We start from the raw sequence: 17,785 nt of genomic DNA, 5'->3' as shown, positions 1-17,785 counted from the left end.
TGAAAAATTACCTGTATGATGCTTATCTGAAGTTTAACAGACCATTCAGATTTTTTTCTTTCTATATATAATAACTTTAAAACCAAGGTTTATCCTCCCTTTACTGAAATCTCAACCCTGATGAACATGTGGCATGATCTAATCCTATAAAATTCTGAAATCCTTTTTTCAAACTTTATGACCATGGCCATCTACCTCAGATAAAACTGCCCTGTTGGAACTAGAGAGATAGTACAGTGGGATAGAACAGCTTACTTGCACTCTGCCACCTCAGGTTTGGTCCCACACATCCCATATGTTCTCCAGAGTCCACCAAGAGTAATTCATGAGCACAGAGTCAGAAATAATCTCTGAGCACCACGTTCTATAGCCAAAAAAAAAAACCAACTCTGCCCTGTTCGGTAGCCACCACTGTCCCCTTCCCCACCCAGTGCTCAGATTGTTAGCACAATTGTCCCCTTAGGCAGGTGAAGTCATCAGGCTCCGAGTAGGCAGTGGTCAATGTCATTATGCACTTTTAGGTTTCCAAAACCCAGTACGAGACAGAGCATATACTAAGGGCCCCTTTAAATGCTTGTTGAACAGTCAAATAAGGTGACTTCATCATGCAGCATGCTCAAGCCCTTCTCCCTCCTCACTGAGGTTATGTAGAATACGTTAGACTTCACTTCGTTACACTAATCCTTTTAGTATGTAACTGAATTTGTAATGTCATCACTGGAAGAATATGTAAATATGTATCTCTAGTGACACAGATGAGTAAACTGAGGCCAGGCAGCCAACCCCTTTGCCCAAGGCTTCGAAGGTCGATGGCCCCTTAGACAAAACCTAGATGTAAAACTCTCAGTTCTTAAACATCAAGAACTCATGTCTTTCTGACTTGCCTTTATTCCCGATAGTTTGAGGTCGGTTTCTCATTTCTCTTAAATTATACATACAGCACTCTCTGGCAAAATATGTGCTTCCTTTATTTAAAAATAGCAACTGCATTTTGCTTTGATAGTGCTGCTCTTTTAATGAGAACTAGCCTAGGTACATGATAAATGAAAAGCTCTCGGAAAATTTCCTATATACTATACCATAAATAATTGGAAATTATAACACATGTCTTAAATGACATGTCTAAACATCTCTAAACATGTTAAACACATGTCTAAATGTGTCTAATAAAAATAAATAAATGTGAATGAAAACTCCTGATATGTTCAAATGTTTTCACATCCAAATGGCCAGGTAGGCTCTGAGGCTAGTGAGCCAGCTGTGTCTTTAAAGAAGTAGCCAGGGATAGCTTCCCAGAGGAGCTAGTGTTAGTGCAGGAAAGGAACGAGGATGTCTGGATGTTTGTTCTAGCTTATTCCTCTCGGATCCTGAACTCTGGACACATAATGCATGCTATGTAAGATGGGTTTTACCAAAGTAGGCACGAATGATGCAAGTATGCTTGTGCCTGTGCTTCCTCTCCCTCAGGCAAGCTGCTCCGAGGACATGGGCCGATGGCTGGGTCTGCTGCTGGTGGAAATGGGCTCCAGAGTCACACCTGAGGCGCTGCACTATGACTACGTAGATGTGGAGACCTTGACCAGTATTGTCAGTGCAGGGCGTAACTCCTTCCTGTAAGTCGCACTTTGCCACACACACCTCAAAGACCAACCTGCCACAGTTTCCTCCCAATGGCTGAGTCCAGAAGGCAGGCTAGGGAAGTCTCTCCCTCCAGTGAAGTCAGTAGGTGAAACCTGAGTAATCCTCAGAAAGGAAACCAGAGATAGCGGGGACAGTGCCACTGAAACAAGGCAGAGTAGGGAACCTTTTTGACTAATGGCCTGGCTCTACTTTTAGGCCACCAGATCTTCATTTTTCACACCTGTGGGCATCCTGTGGGCACAAGGTTTGACATTTGAAAAGTCAGATCTAGTCATTGTTTGATGATGACTAGTACCTTCATTCGGTTATTTACCAGCTTGAATCTTATTTTATTATTAATTATGTAAGAATGGGGATAATGAATTTTCTGATTCTTGGGTTGTTGTAAGAAAATAATGCATCTTTGTCTGTGAAGCCCTTAACACAGCAATGGGCAGATGTGGCCCAACATGCCAGTCATTATTAGCTTCCCACCCCCATCTCAACTCGGCTGTGGCAGAATCAACTGAACTTGGTCAGGAAGAGACTGTGGTTGTGGAATGTCATCACCATGGCTATCAATATCAATCTCCCTTGTTTCTAGATATGCAAGGTCCTGCCAGGATCAGTGGCCTGAACCCCGTGTCTATGATGATGTTCCTATTGAGAAGATTCAGGTACGCTCCCTGGGGCTGCCAGAACATGGCGAAGATCACTTCTTAGCATTCCCTCAACTCTCCATCTTCACTCGCCTCACTAAAATCACTTCTATTCCAGTAGTAGCTAGAAAAGGGCTGGTGACACTCACCAACCAAAGCTCAGCACAGGGGCCCAAGATGTACAGTGGAAAGTTCCCAAGATAGAGAAGCAAGGCCTCTTGTTTGAGCAAGGTCAAACAACTTCTGTCAGTCCTGAGGATGTCTCTGAGAAAGCTGAGTGAGCTGAGTCCCAAGGAGGGTCCATTGACCTTCACTAGACTACACCCTCAGTGTATAAGGAGATGCTGTTCACTGACTCACAGAGCAGGACTATAACAGCAGTGCCTGCTCCCCCACCATCTGACTTCACATGGCATGAGTGTGGCTTCAGAGTTGGGTGAAGAAAGGAAGCCAGGCTGCCAAGAAGGTAGACACATCTGCCAGATATGCCCCTGCTTTGGATCATGGCAGGTGACACTGAGCTCTCATCTAGGACTCCCTTTTCTAGAAAGTTCCCTAGACATCCTTCTGTGTTCATGACCCTTCTCAGACTAAAATGAAAACAGGTCCTTCTCAGTAATATTGAGAAAAATATTGATATAATTCTCAATAAACTTTAGAGTTTATTGAGAGACAGCTTCATAGTTGGGGACATGAACTACAGACACAGAGCAACATCTGAGTTATCTCCACTGTCACAGTTCTAGTCCTCACTCCTGGTTTTGCATGGAGGAGTTGAAGCCTCCTAGAACCTCTACAGGGGCTTGATCAAATCCTTCATGAAAAGATTGCACAGTACTTGGGAGGTCTTAAACAAAGGAGTGGACAAGATTGTTGTTACTTTATGTCATAGAATTGATTTTCTACTCAAGGTCTCCTGAGATTTGATGGAGTTTTGTGTTCTTAAAATTCGTCATGCCCAAATATACACCAGGGTAAAGTTTCTTCTGCTTCCCTTAACATTAGTCAGAGGATCCAGTGATCATTGATTGTGATGGTGCTTCATACATTGTACAGGCAGTAGTTTAGATCAAGAGTAGGCCTAAGAATGCTCCTGTGTTGGAGATCACTTCCTTTGACCTTTTCCCTCCATCTCTGTCCAGGATGAGGAGCCCCGACCAACAGGGGCCCAAGTGAAGCGGCATGCCTCCTCTTGCAGTGAGAAGTCCCATCGTGTGGACCCGCAGGTCAAAGTCAAGCGCCATGCGTCCAGTGAGTTCTGGGGATGGAGAGTTGGGCAGACCTAGGAGTTGAGGGCTCTCTCAAAATCAGATTCCTCAGAGGTCAGGGAGGCAAATAAAGGAGATGAATAAAGGCAAAGAATGAGGCCTGAGAAACGCACTCCACAATAAGAAAAATAACCCACAAGGATTACAAAGGATGGGGCTGCAGCAATAGCACAGCAGTAGGGCGTTTGTTTGCCTTGCACGCAGCTGACCCAGAACAGACCTACGTTCGATCCCTGGAGTCCCATATGGTCCCCCGAACCAGAAACGATTTCTGAGTGCATAGCCCGGAGTAACCCTGAGTGTCACTGGGTGTGGCCCAAAGCAAAAATAATAATTATTATAAAGGACCATGGAGGCAAAAGGACCAGGAATGAGTGGAACCTGCAGACACTTGGACTACACAGATTTAGACTATGGGGTGGCCACAACTCAGCCCAGTCAGTATGTCCAAGCAGTAGTGTCATCCAAAAAGGAGAGCACAAATCTACATAAGAAGTAATAGTTGCTCTTCCTTTTTTTTTTTTTTTTCTATTTCTTTTTTTATTTGACCTTTCTTTATTTTGGGGACCACACCCAGTGGTGTTCAGGACTTACTCCTGGTTCTTTACTTACTCTGGCAGGCTCGGGGGATCATATCTGATACCAGGGATCAAACGTGAGCCAGCCACATGCCAGGCAAACTCCCTACCCACTATACTATCTCTCTTCAGCCATGACCTGTTATTTATTTTTAATCAGCAATTAAATTTTCTAAATGTTACCAGTAAGTAAAAAAAAACAATTATACACACACACACACACACACACACACACACACATCTGGGGATTAGAATTGACAGTTGATAATCTGCATATAATGGTGACTCCCCTTGGGAATTAGTTTCAGGACTCCCAACCAATCTCTACACTGATAATGATCCACCCTGTAGTCCTTTATAGGATATCTCCTTATCCACAGGTCAACATCTGTGGTAGTTTGATCCACAAATGTGGAATTTGTGAATAAGAAGGACAGCTATACATGTTAAAGCAAAAAAAGTGCATGGAATAATGCAGTTAAACCTGGGTTTTCTGGGGCCAGAGCGGTGGCACAAGTGGTAAGTGTCTGCCTTGCCCATGCTAGCCTAGGACGAACCACGTTTTGATCCTCCAGCGCCCGATATGGTACCCCAAGCCAGGAGCCATTTCTGAGTGCATAGCCAGGAGTAACCCCTGAGCATCACCTGTTGTGGTCCAAAAACAAAAAAACAAAAACCTGGGTTTTCTGAGGGGCAGCTGTATGTATATTTATTTAATTTTCTATTTGTACTGATCCATAGGCTACTAATCTATCATTTCTGATTGGGGCTATAAGTGGAGAACTGAACTCCTCCAAAAACCATTTACGCAGATGACATGAAAGACAGGGCTCACCTGCATCCCAGTCTGAGCTCTGTCTACCACCCCACAGAGGCTGAGTGGATTAGCTGATTGACATACCTAATAATGACTAAGTGGGCAAATCAACTTTAGGGTAAATTCTGTGGTTTTATTGGTTGGTGTTTGGTTTCGTCTTTCTTTTTTTTTTTTTTTTTGGTTTTTATTTTTGGGGCACACCTGGCGGTGCTCAGCGCTTACTTCTGGTTCTGCATTCAGGGGGTCATTCCTAGCAGTGCTCGGGGTCAGCTGCGTGCAAGGCAAATACCCTACTCAGTGTGTATTTCTCTGGCCCAAAACATCATTTTTAATGGAAAACTAAACTTCAATAAGGACGGAAGATTAAAGAAAGCACAAAGTGTTGGGACTGCATAAAGGCTGGAGGAGACATGCTTTGCATGAAAGAGCCCTGGGTTCAGTCCCCAGCACTATGCTCCCTCAGACATCAGCAAAACAACCCCTGAGTGCTGTACTGAAAGTAGCCAAGTACAAACAGGTATACCCGCCCTCCAAGAAAAGAAAAGAGGGCCAGAGAGATAGCACAGCAGTAGGGCATTTGCCTGGTATGTAGCCAACCTGGGAGGAACCTGGGTTCAATTCTGGGCCAAAAACACTGTAGTCACAATTGCTCTCACCAGATCATTCATAAAGCAGAGTTTCCATGCTGGAACCACAACTCCAGGTGCTGTTCAAGGGTACCTGAGACCAAACCTGGGTGGGCTGCCTTTTCTACTGTAATATCTCAGGTGATCTTAAGGGGGAAACCTTCCATTGTTTCTAATGAAAAAAAAAAAAAAAACCCAATAGCAACAACTAAAAGTTCCAAGCAGCCCAACTTAAAAACGAACTGAGGGGAGCCAGAGAGATAGCATGGAGATAAGGCATTTGCCTTGCATGCAGAAGGACGATGGTTCAAATCCCGGCAGCCCATGTGGTCTCCCGAGCCTGCCAGAAGCCATTTCTGAGCATAGTGCCAGGAGTAACCCCTGAGCACTGTCAGGTGTGACCCCCCAAAAAAAATCGAACTGAGGATTTGAATGTTTTTCTCTAGAAAAAGCATACAAATAGGTGACGGATACATGTAAAGATTTCATCACCTCTAATAATTATTAGAGATATGCAAATCAAAACCACATTGAGATTCAACTTTACACCTGTAAGAATGGTAATATCCAAAAGTCAAGAAATAAGTGTTGAAGAGGATATGGAGAAAGAGAACCCATGCATTGCTGAATCATGCAATCAAATGGAAGCAGAATGAATGTTCCTCAAAAAATTAAAAATAGAAATTCAAAGATGAGAAAAATAGTACATGTGGCCAAACCTGGTTCAAACAGCACTATAGTGTCCCTAAGCATCACTAGGTGTGGCCCAAAACAATAAATAAATAGATAGATAAAATGAGAAATTCCATGTAATCCAGTTTTCCCACATGGTATTCAGACCCCCACTTATTGCATCATTATTTATAATAACCAAGGTGTACACAACAGAAGTACCCCTAACAGATGACTAAATACAAAGTGATAATACAGGGGCTGGAGCGATAGTATAGTGGTAAGTTGCCTTGCATGCAACTGCCCTGGGTTCAATCCCTGGCATCCCATATGGTACGCTGAGCCTACCAGAAGTAATTTCTGAGCATATAGCAAGGAGTAATCCCTGAGTGCCACCAGGTGTGACCCCAAAACAACAAAAAATGGTAATACATTTACATTGAAGTACTAGTCAGCTATACAAAAACATAAAATTCTGCCATTTATCAAAATATAGATTGAAAAAAAGTTAAAAAATATAGATTGAAGTAGAAGATATTTATGCTTATTGAAATAAGTTAGATGGAGAAAGACAAAGATCACATAGTATCATTTGTATATGATACCCAATGGGAAAACAAAAATGAACTAAATAAAACAGAAATAAACTTTTAGACTATAATACCAAATTAGTGTAGCCCAGGAAATGACTCAAGAAAAGAAGTTCACCATTTGCACGTGAGAGCCCCACCTCAGACTCTGGCATCACATAAAAGAGAGAAAATTACTGAAAGCTGAGTGGAGAGACAGAAAACCATCACCATTCCCCTTTGCCTCCTGTCACAGTCAGCAAGGATAAAGAAAACACAAACCATGATCATCCATGTTGCAAAGTCTCATTTCTAAATGCTATTCACTCTCCCCACAACCCCAACCCCAGCTTGCACCTTGTTTCTGTCCAGGACTCAATAAATAGTCCTACTTCATAGGTGGAGAAATGGAAGCCAAGAGAGACAATGCCCCACCTACTTGTCCCAGAGGTCAGAAGTGAGAGCCTTTTTTTTTTTTTTTTTGCCTCCCACCTCTGCAGGTGCCAATCAGTACAAATATGGAAAGAACCGAGCTGAGGAGGATGCCCGGAGGTACCTGGTAGAAAAAGAGAAGTTGGAGAAAGAGAAAGAGACCATCCGGACGGAGCTGATGGCACTGCGGCTGGAGAAGAGGGAAGTTAAAGAAGCGATTCGGAACAATCCAGGTACCTGTGTCGGTGTGGTCACAACCACTCAGTCCTGACACCTCCCTGATACTGTTAAGCTGAAATGGCTGCATAGGTCACCAGGTTTCTACATCATCTCCACCAGCCCTCCTATCTAATGAAGGCCATCGATTTGATAACTGTTTTTTCATTAGTTGAGAAAGATGTGTAAACTTAATGCAGTGAAATCTGATATGATTTTGGGAATGGGAAACATGAAAAACAGTATTCCTTAGAATCAAGTTGGTAAGAGACATCATTTTGGATACCACAGGAACTCACTGATTCACAGATAGGTGCAGAGTGCACAAATCTGTGAGACACTTGGCCTGGATTCTAGAAATATGGGTTGGAACACTTGACCCTGAAATGTATGGCCATGATCTCTTTGGGTCTCCCTGTCTAACGTCTTCTGAACCATTTCCTGCAGTATTTCTTTCAGATTATTCCTGTGACTAGTTTGGTGCACAATCTACTGATGTTCTTCACATCCTTGAGGGAAATAAAGAGATTCTGTCTTTAGAGAATAGGTACATTGCAGGTCATATAGCCCATGAATATATTACAGAGCCTATAAACATTTTTTTCATTTATTTTTAATTACCTTGAGACACAGTTACAAACTTGTTCATGATTGGTTTTCAATTATACAATATCCAACACCCATCCCTTCACCAGTGCACATTTCCCACCACCAATGACCAGTGAGTGTCCCTAGTTTGCTTTCCATCCTCCCCACTGACATGTCTCTCTGTCTCTCTCTCTCCTTTTCCTTTCCTCCCTTTTTTCTTTTAATATGCAATATGGATACTGAAGGGGTATCATGCATATCACTTTATCTCTTTTCAGTTACCCAGTTTTATCCAGAGTGATCATTTCCAACTAACATTATTATAGTGGTCCCTTCTCTGCCCTAACTGCACCCTCCCATTGTTTGTGGCAAGCTGCCTACCATGGGCCTATCCTCTTCATCCTCATATCTATTGTCTTTGGGTATTATTATCATATTATTTTTATATCCCACAAATGATCATGGTCTTTCTACATCTCTCTGTTCATTTCTCTCAGCATAATATTCTCCATATCCAACTGTATATAAGAAAATTTTATGATTTCATTTCCCCTAACAGCTGTGTAGTATTCCATTATACTACAGTGTATTTATCCACTCATCTGTTCTTGAACAATTGCGTCCAGATTTTGGCTATTCTGAATAGTGTTGCAATAACATTAGCAGTGTTGAGGGCTTTTCTGTATTGTGATTTTGGGTCCCTAGGATATATTCTTTTTTTTATTATTATTTTTTATTTTGTATATATTTTATTTGAACACCTTGATTACATACATGATCGTGTTTGGGTTTCAGTCATGTAAAGAACACCACCCATCACCAGTGCAACATTCCCATCACCAATGTCCCAAATCTCCCTCCTCCCCACCCAATCCCCACCTGTACTCTAGACAGGCTTTCTACTTCCCTCATACATTCTCATTATTAGGATAGTTCACAATGTAGTTATTTCTCTAACTAAAGTCATCCCTGCTTGTGGTGAGCTTCATGAGGTCTAGGGTATATTCTCAGAAGAGGTATTACTGGATCACATGGGAGCTCTAGTTTTTCTTTTCATTTTTTAATTATAATAATTTTTTTAATTTTTTTAGTTTTTTGACAAATGTCCATATTGTTTTCCAAAAAGGTTGGACTAGTGTACATTCCCATCCATAGTCAATGAGTTTCTCTTTCTCCCACATCCATGCCAACATTGGTTGTTCTTGTTATTCTGATGTGCCATTCCATCCATAGGGGTACCTAGAAATCTATTAGCCTCAGATCAGAATTCTTGTTCAAGGAATCAACTTGAAGGGTCGAAAAAATAAAACAGTGGGAAGACACTTGACTTGTATTCGGGTATTGTATCGACTTGTATTGACCCAATTTTAATTCCTAGTGCCCCCTATGATTCCCTGAGCCTGCCAAAAGGGATCACTGACCACAGAGCCAGTAGTAAGCCCTGAGCACCACTGGGTGTGACAACAACAACAACAAAAAAAAAAAAAAAACAATAAAGAAATCAACTTGCTGTGACATGTAGAATCAGAATCAAAAGGGCTGGAGAGATAGCATAGTGGTGGGGCATATGCCTTGCATACAGCTGACCTGGTTTGATTCTTGGCATACTATATGGTCTCCCAAGCCTTCCAGAGGTGATTTCTGAGCACAGAGCCAGGAGTGGCCCCTGAGTGCTACCAGGTGTGGTCCAAAAACCGGTCAATCAATCAATAAATAAAGTTAAAAAAAAACAAAAAACAGAACCAAAGAACCTTAAACACAGAAAGGCAGTTTGGTTTTAACAGAAAGAAAACTTTTCTATCAGTTAGAACCATGGTTTGGAATAGGCTGACTGTCCTTATGTTGGTCAACTTTCCTATAGCACATCACTCTGTAAAATCACTATTTATAATGATTAGTATTGTCTCTACCTCCACTCTTTTTCACAAACACATACGGGTATGCTTAGCTCCATAAGAACTAGTATCTTTGCCTGTTTTATTCCCTGCTATAGTCTAAAAAGACTCTGCACAGTGCCTGGTATATAGAAGGCACTCACTAAATATTCACTAAATGAATACATAAAAAGAATTTTTGTTTGTTTAGTTTTACGGTGACTCTCAGGGGTTATTCCTGGCTATGCGCTCAGAAATCGCTCCTGGCTTGGGGGACATATGGGATGCTGGGGGATCAAACTGCAACAGTGGTCTATCCTAGGCTGGTGCCCAAGGCAGACGCCTTATGGCTTGTACCACCACTCTGGCCCCCATAAAAAGAAATTTATGCTATTGGCTTGACTGGCTGACGTGCATGCTTTGCATGCAGGAAGCCTGATTCAATCCCTGCACCTTCTCTTCCTCCAAACACTGAGCATGGTGTAACCCCAATCACCATCAAGTGTAGCTAAAAAGAAAATACAGAAAAATAAAAAGAATTTGCCATTATTGACTTACCATTCCCCTCCAGTGCTGCCCCACTCAAAGCAAAGAATCATTTTTAAACTTAGGAAGGCTCAACACAGCTCTTTGAGCACAGTAAGTGCAAAGCCTGTGTTATTACTCAGTTTTTGTTTTTTTGAAGGAGGGGAGTTTTTTGCTTGCTTGTTTTTGGACCATACCCAATGCTGCTCAGGGGTTACTCCTGGCTCTGTGCTCAGAAATCGCTCCTGGCAGGCTCAGAGGACCAGATGGGATACCAGGAATCAGAACCACGTACATCCTGGGTCGGCTGCAGGCAAGGCAAATGCCCTACCACTATGCTGTAGCTCCGGCCCCTGTTATTACTCAATTACAAGACATATTAAAGTCAAATTGGCTTTGAAATGAAAGGAGAAAACCATTACGAGGCAAACTGAGTGATCAAGTCTCACCAGCCTGCAGTCCTCCTAGATCCCTGATGCTCCAGCTATTCTATATTATTTAAATATATGTATGTATTTATATATATTTGTAAATATATATTTTATATAATAAATGCTCAGCTGTTTCGCCCTGATTTTGAATATAGGCACAAAACTGAAGGTTCTGGAGGAAACAGTGGCCAACCTAGAAGCTCAATGTAGGGCAAAGGAGGAACGCCGAATTGACCTGGAGCTGAAGCTGGTGGCCGTCAAGGACCGCTTGAAGCAGTCCCTGGCAGGGGGCCCAGCCCTGGGGCTCTCCGTGGGCAGCAAGAACAAGAATGGGGTGAGTCCATTCCCTTCTGCTCTTTCTGCCCCTCACATTTTTTTAACCTTCCAGTCATGATCCTCTTTTTTTGTTTGTTTGGGGGGGGGGGCACTCGGAAGGGGGTGGTACAGCATCAAAGATAATTGACAGGTCCTTGTTCAGAGAGAAGGCCACATCCACTAAAGCAACAGAAACATATCAGATACTACCTTTTTATTTTTTCCCAAAAAATTAAGAACTGAAGTTTTGATTTTATGAATAAGTAAATTTCACAAATACATGCTGACTTCATTCCTGGAATAGGATCACCATTGATAATTCCACTTATGATGGCATAACTTACAAGCAAAATGGAAAAAAACTTACAAGCACTGCAGCACACAGAGGAGAGGCTAAGAATGAGACTGCCAAGGTTAAATGCAGGCTCTCTCACTCACCATTCATGTCACTATAAGTATGGGGTAACCTTCCCATTTTCCTTGACTAAAAATAAAAATAATTAATAAAAGTACATCTTCCATAGGCTGGGAAGAACTGGATAAATTAGTCCATGCAGTACCTGGAGGGGTCCATAATTTTATCCAAAGTCCTTTGTTGCCTTCTAGGATCATCTAGGATCAACACTACCTTATATTTGTATTCTTTGGAGAGGAGGTTGGTTGCAGATTGATAGCATTAGACCTCACTCATGTAACCATTTGTTATCATTAGCAGGAAACGTCAACTAAATCTCAGAACAACACTGCAGAGCAACCACTCCCTGTCAACTGTGTTTCTGAGTTACGGAAAAGGAGTCCATCCATCGTAGGCTCCAACCAAGGAAGGGTGCTACAAAAGGCTAAGGTACAGTGAGAGCTTAACTAATTAGAATTCAGGTATCTGGCCTAAGCAATAGAACAAGTAAGGTGTTTGTTTGCCTTGCATGTGGCAGACCTGGGTTTAATCCCTGGCATCACATACGGTCCCCCAGAACCACCAGGACTGAAACACTGGAACACAAAGCTAGGAATAACCCCTGAGCACTACCAGGTGTGACCCAAAACAAAATAATGATCATGATAAAAAAATAATAATTCAGATATCTGCTGTCCACTTTGATGTTGAGCCTCATCAACAGCCAACAAACAAGCTAGCAAAAATATCAGAAAATTGCTCTCTCTGCAGTAAAACTCATGAACTCCACTCAGTAAAGATCCTGAAATCTCATTTAAGAGCCTCCTCACTTTTAATACATCACTCTAATAATGTCTGTGTCTACAGTGTTTTGAGATGGCAAAGGTCCTTTCATATGTAAGGTAACTGAATATGAGGGAGCAAAAGGACTTGCTCATGACCAAGAAGGGCTGAATAAAACTTTTTCTTTTCCGAATCTATGCCTCACTTTATGATTCTGGCTTCCAGCCCTGTCTCTGAACACTTGGGACCAGCTGTGTCAGAACATTTGGACTTTGGAAAGCAACATATACTTTTGGACATGTAGCTATTAATAATACAGTGCTTTATACGGTATCTTTTTAAAAAAGGATCTCAAAAGGTACCCTGTGAGCAACCATGTTACAAATTTACCACACTGGAACAGAAGAGATAATACAAGGGTTAAGATGCTTGGCTTACACACGTCTGATCATGGTTCAGTCCCTGGCGCCACAGATGGTCCCCTGAGTATCGCCAAGAGTGATCTCTGAGCAGCACTGGGTATTGCCCCAAATTGAAAGTAATAACAATAATTCTACCACAAGATATATGAATATTGGAGGATGGAGAGAGTACAGAAGGACTTGTCCGCGCGCGCACACACACACACGCACACACACACACACACACACACACACAGCTGACCAGGTTTGGTCCTTGGTACCATTTTTGGTCCCCTGACTACCACCAAGAATAATCCCTGGGCCCGGAGAGATAGCACAGCGCCGTTTGCCTTGCAAGCAGCCAATCCAGGACCTAAGGTGGTTGGTTCAAATCCCGGTGTCCCATATGGTCCCCCGTGCCTGCCAGGAGCTATTTCTGAGCAGACAGCCAGGAGTAACCACTGAGCATCGCCAGGTGTGGCCCAAAAACAAAAACAAAAACAAAAACAAAAAAAAGAATAATCCCTGAGTAAGCTTAGACACAACCAAGAATAGCCCCCACAAAAAAATAAAACAGATGAATATTTGTACCGTATGTCAACATTATAATAAACTTTTTTTTAAGCTCAGGTTTTGCAACCAAATGAGTTTGCACAAAAGCATTGGAGAATATTTTTCTTTCAAGAACTTTCTGGGTTTTAGAAAAGCAGAACTCTGAAAAACAAACACATCTTAGGAAAAGGATTAGAGAAGTAGTTGACCAGAACTCCATACTAACCAGAGAAGTATGTGAGGCCTTTTGGACCTCTTGCCTTTTAGATCATTCAGTTCTGCTATTGTAGCAGAGTAGCTACATTAACCTAACATATAGGTTAATGATGAGCATTATTGAGCTCTAAAAAAATTATATATGGACACCGAGGTTCACATTTTATAAATTTTCACCAAAAATATTATTTTAGTTTTTCTCCAGATATTGATATTATCTGTAGAGAATAATCTTTTCTAATAGATCATATTAAAAAATGTAGTGATCGGGCCGGAGAGATAGCATGGAGGTAAAGTGTTTGCCTTGCATACAGAAGGACGGTGGTTTAAATACCAGCATCCCATATGGTCCCCTGAGCTTGCCAGGAGCGATTTCTTTTTTTGTTTTTGTTTTTTTGGGCCACACCCGTTTGATGCTCAAGGGTTACTCCTGGCTAGGACGCCAGGGGATCTAACCGTGGTCCTTCCTTGGCTAGCACTTGCAAGGCAGACACCTTACCTCTAGCGCCACCTCGCCGGCCCCGCCAGAAGCGATTTCTGAGCGTAGAGCCAGGAGTAACTCCTGAGCACTGCCAGGTGTGACCCAAAAACCAAAATAAAATAAAATGTAGTGAACTTTGAATTGTGACTTTTCTTCACTTTGTTTCTTGTAGGCCACTGGAAAAACTTTACATTTTATTATAACAATGTAAAAGTTGGCAATTTTTTGAGTGAAAAAATTTTTTAAAGATTTTTAAGACTAGATTGTTAAAGAACTCTGGCTATCTTGTTGAAAACAGGCAAGGGAACAAGAAAAGCTGGGTGGAGTTAATATGAAAGTAATTGGTTTTGGTTACAGCAATGTGAGAGCAGGTTGCACACAGTTGCAATCCCTTCCCAAGGGTGTGTGATACTGGAATTTCACATTACCCTTCCCCACAATAAGGTGATATGAAATAGCCCATGAGTTAGATGCAATGGCCTGGTCCTATTTCCTCCGCCTTCTACACCTGCTTCCTTATCTGAGATAAGCAAATTTTGTGATATTTGCATCTGCTTCAAGATGAGGCCCAACTTCAGACAATGACTGAATGACAAGACAGATGACTTCCCCAAGTCCACAGAAAGTAGGCCTAAGGTCTAAAGCTCTCTAATCTAGTCAGTGGTCATCTTTGTATCATGAAGTGTAGTATAATAGAATATTTCTTTTAACTACATGCAGAAGTGTCCAGAAGTTATTTCTGGTTCTACACTCAGGAAGCAATCCTGGCAGTGCTTAGTGAACCATAGGAGGGGATCAAACCCAAGTTGGCCACATGAAAGGCAAATGCATTACCCATTGTCCTACCTTTCCAACCCCTATAATAGAATTTTTTGTCCTGAAATTCACATTTGAATGAATAGCCTATATACTGATTTGTTTTGTCTTTCTGTACTTAAGGAATGGGAAATGAAGAAGACCTAGAAAGAAGATGAGGATTTCACACAAAGAAATATCAGCTTGACCATCCAAGGCAGAAATGCGTTTTTTTCATAAAGAAACACCAAAGGACCTTACTTCTTGGGGCACACAAGAGCAGCCTTTATTGTCTGCATTATTGTGGGGTAGGGGGGGAAGAAGAGAGAACTGAAGGGAATTCTTATGATTTAACAGTGGGTAGGAGTAGGGTGAAGGGAGATGAAATTTGCACAATTGTAAAGATTTTGTTAAATGCCTTTGCCTTCCATTCTCAAGAAATGAAAGTATATGTGATAAATCATTCTATCCTGGTCTCAGAATCTTATTCTCAGTCCCCAGGGAAAAAGCAAGGCAATACTAAAGTATTGGAAGTGCAGTGCACGGGAGGATCAAATCTCCATTCGTCCTGGGTCAGCCGTGTGCAAGGCAAATACCCTACTGCTGTGCCATTGCTGGGGCCCCAAAGTTTGCTGTTTTCAACTGTGTCTCTAAGAAAGTCACTTTGACCTCTTCAAAAGAAGGAAAGTGATGCTTTTCCTTGTCTGTGAAAACCCGGCTTACAATGATTTATGACAACTTCTCAAACTGTTGTGAGACTCCAGTGAAATAAACTGGGAAGCAATCTGCAGTGTTCAAAAAATGGGAAATGTTCAGTCAATAGTGGTTCCTATTATTAGCCCTATTTTTCTTTTCTTTTTTTTTTTTTTTTTTTTTTTTTTTTTTGCTATTTTGGGGTTTTGCTTGTTTGTTCCTTTGTTTATTTGTTGAAGCCACACTGGCATGCTCAGGAGTGACTCTTAACTCTGAACTTGGGAATTACTCCTAGTAGTTCTCTGGGGGCTATATAAGATGCTATGGGCCAGCTGTATGCAAGGCAAAAACATCCTACCTGCAGTAGTCATTCTCTGGTCCTATTTAGCTTTAAAAATAATTCAAAATCCTACTTTCCTTCCACTAAAGAAATGGTCTTTACATGATAAAGCCACCAAAAGCTAAAAGGCAACCAATTAATAATTTGTGGCTTTCATCAAAAGTCTATATGTTTTCAGTGAAAGAACTCTTGTGATCTTAATTGTCAGTCTTTTAAAATATAGATCTTGGAAAGATTCCAAACACCCCAACGATGATGCCCTCATTGTGTGTCAGCTTTATTTTCATGCCGTAACTTTGGAATTAAATGTCTTTTCTCACTTATAGATCCTGAACTCCTATAGAATGGAATATTAAGTAATTAATAATTAACTGAGCATTCTCCATACACCAGGAACTGTGTTAGTCTGGGAAGGTTTCAGACACGCAACCCACATTTAGTAGAGTCCTAGCCCAAGTTAATGATCTGCTTTTACCTTCTTAGTAATTTTTTAACAAGGATTCTACCTTTTTTCTTGTCCCTTTAAATTATTAACCAAGTACTAATTCTTTTGTCTTTCTGATGATATTCCTTTCATATTTACTAAAACCATGCGACATAGATTCTGTTATCTGTTATCTGTTTTCACAATCACAGAATAGGGAGTCCAGAGAGCTTAGGTAACTTGGTGAAGTTCACAAAAAAAATAGTAAAGTGAAAATAGTGTTTGAATATGGGAAATCTAACCTCTTAGTTCCAAGGCTCTGTTTCAACCATGTCTCCCCACTTCCTTGCACTAGCATTCCATCATTCTGGCATTTAATGAGTATGGGAATTAATACAGCTCTTAATAAATATGGATGCAGCACCTTTGGTGTAAGTTGGAGAGCTAAAAGAAGGGCAAACAAGGGCCAGGGATGTGACTCAAATAACTTTCAGGTGCCAAATTCAATCCCCACCACCACATAGTCCCTTAGAATTAACTTTAAAAAAATACAAACAGGGCTGCACGCGGCAGACCTGGACAGACCCGGATTCGATCCCCGCCATTCTGTATGGTCCCCTGAGCCTGCCAGGTGAGATTTCTGAGTGCAGAGCCAAGAGTAACACCTAGCACCACCGCTGTGGCCCAAAAACCAAAAACAAACAAAAATATAAAGGTATATATGCCAGGTTTTGCTTGTTTAAAAATGCCTTTTTTGTGTGGTTTTTATCTTTTTTCCCCACCCCCCTTTGTGGTTGTATCAAACTAACACTCAGGTCTAAAGTGATCTTAGAGTTCTATGACTTTCAATATTGTCAAATGTTTGAAGACTCAAGATTCTAATGTCAGTGGTTCAGTGGGAGGCCCTGAGCAGATTCATCAATCTCTTTGACCACCGTCTTTCTCTTATGTAAAAGGGGTCACAATTACTCCTTAAAGCATGTTTCTTTTCTAAGGCTAAAGGGAAATTTAAGCTGTTGGTTACCATACATTTGCACTGGGGCCTTAGATAGAATATTAAGATGCGAAAGTTACGTTTTCATGGAATTCAAAAATAGAAAATCTGGTTCAAAAATCTGTAGTACAGGGGCCAAAGCAATAGCGCAGCCATAGGGCGTTTGCCTATCATGTGGCTGACCCAGGACCAACCTAAGTTCTATCTCCGGCATCCCATAAAGTACCCCAAGCCAGGAGCGATTTCTGAGCGCATAGCCAGGAGTAACCCCTGGGTGTCACCCGGTCTGGCCCAAAAACAAACAAACAAAATCTATAGTGCAAATAAGTCAGTTTCAGACTTTCAAATAAGAGGTTTCAGAATGATGAAGGCGCAGATCTTATCCTTTTAATAAAGGCAGGCTGGAGAGCCCACAACCAGTTTACTCCCTGGTACCATATCATTTCCCCAATCTACCATTGAGCTAGGAATAAGCAATGAGTACAACGGTGTGGACCAAAACAAAATCAAAAGAAATCAACA

At 41.5% G+C, this 17,785-nt stretch overlaps 1 protein-coding gene across 1 annotated transcript in view; it reads left to right on the top strand.

Annotated features, from left to right (window-relative positions):
- AFAP1L1 (actin filament associated protein 1 like 1) overlaps positions 1-15,275 on the top strand; it is a 79,457-nt gene extending 64,182 nt beyond the window's left edge. The window contains exons 13-19 of the mRNA XM_049785178.1: positions 1,468-1,613; positions 2,225-2,297; positions 3,422-3,530; positions 7,310-7,474; positions 11,031-11,209; positions 11,906-12,034; positions 14,957-15,275. Of these exons, the coding sequence (XP_049641135.1) occupies positions 1,468-1,613; positions 2,225-2,297; positions 3,422-3,530; positions 7,310-7,474; positions 11,031-11,209; positions 11,906-12,034; positions 14,957-14,980 (825 nt within the window). The 3' untranslated portion in view covers positions 14,981-15,275. The remainder of the gene's footprint in view (positions 1-1,467; positions 1,614-2,224; positions 2,298-3,421; positions 3,531-7,309; positions 7,475-11,030; positions 11,210-11,905; positions 12,035-14,956) is intronic.
- Positions 15,276-17,785: the final 2,510 nt, after the last annotated feature.

Source organism: Suncus etruscus, chromosome 12 (genome assembly GCF_024139225.1).
Source record: "Suncus etruscus isolate mSunEtr1 chromosome 12, mSunEtr1.pri.cur, whole genome shotgun sequence".
Classification (NCBI taxonomy): domain Eukaryota; kingdom Metazoa; phylum Chordata; class Mammalia; order Eulipotyphla; family Soricidae; genus Suncus; species Suncus etruscus.
This window is presented reverse-complemented; position numbering and strand designations above follow the sequence as displayed.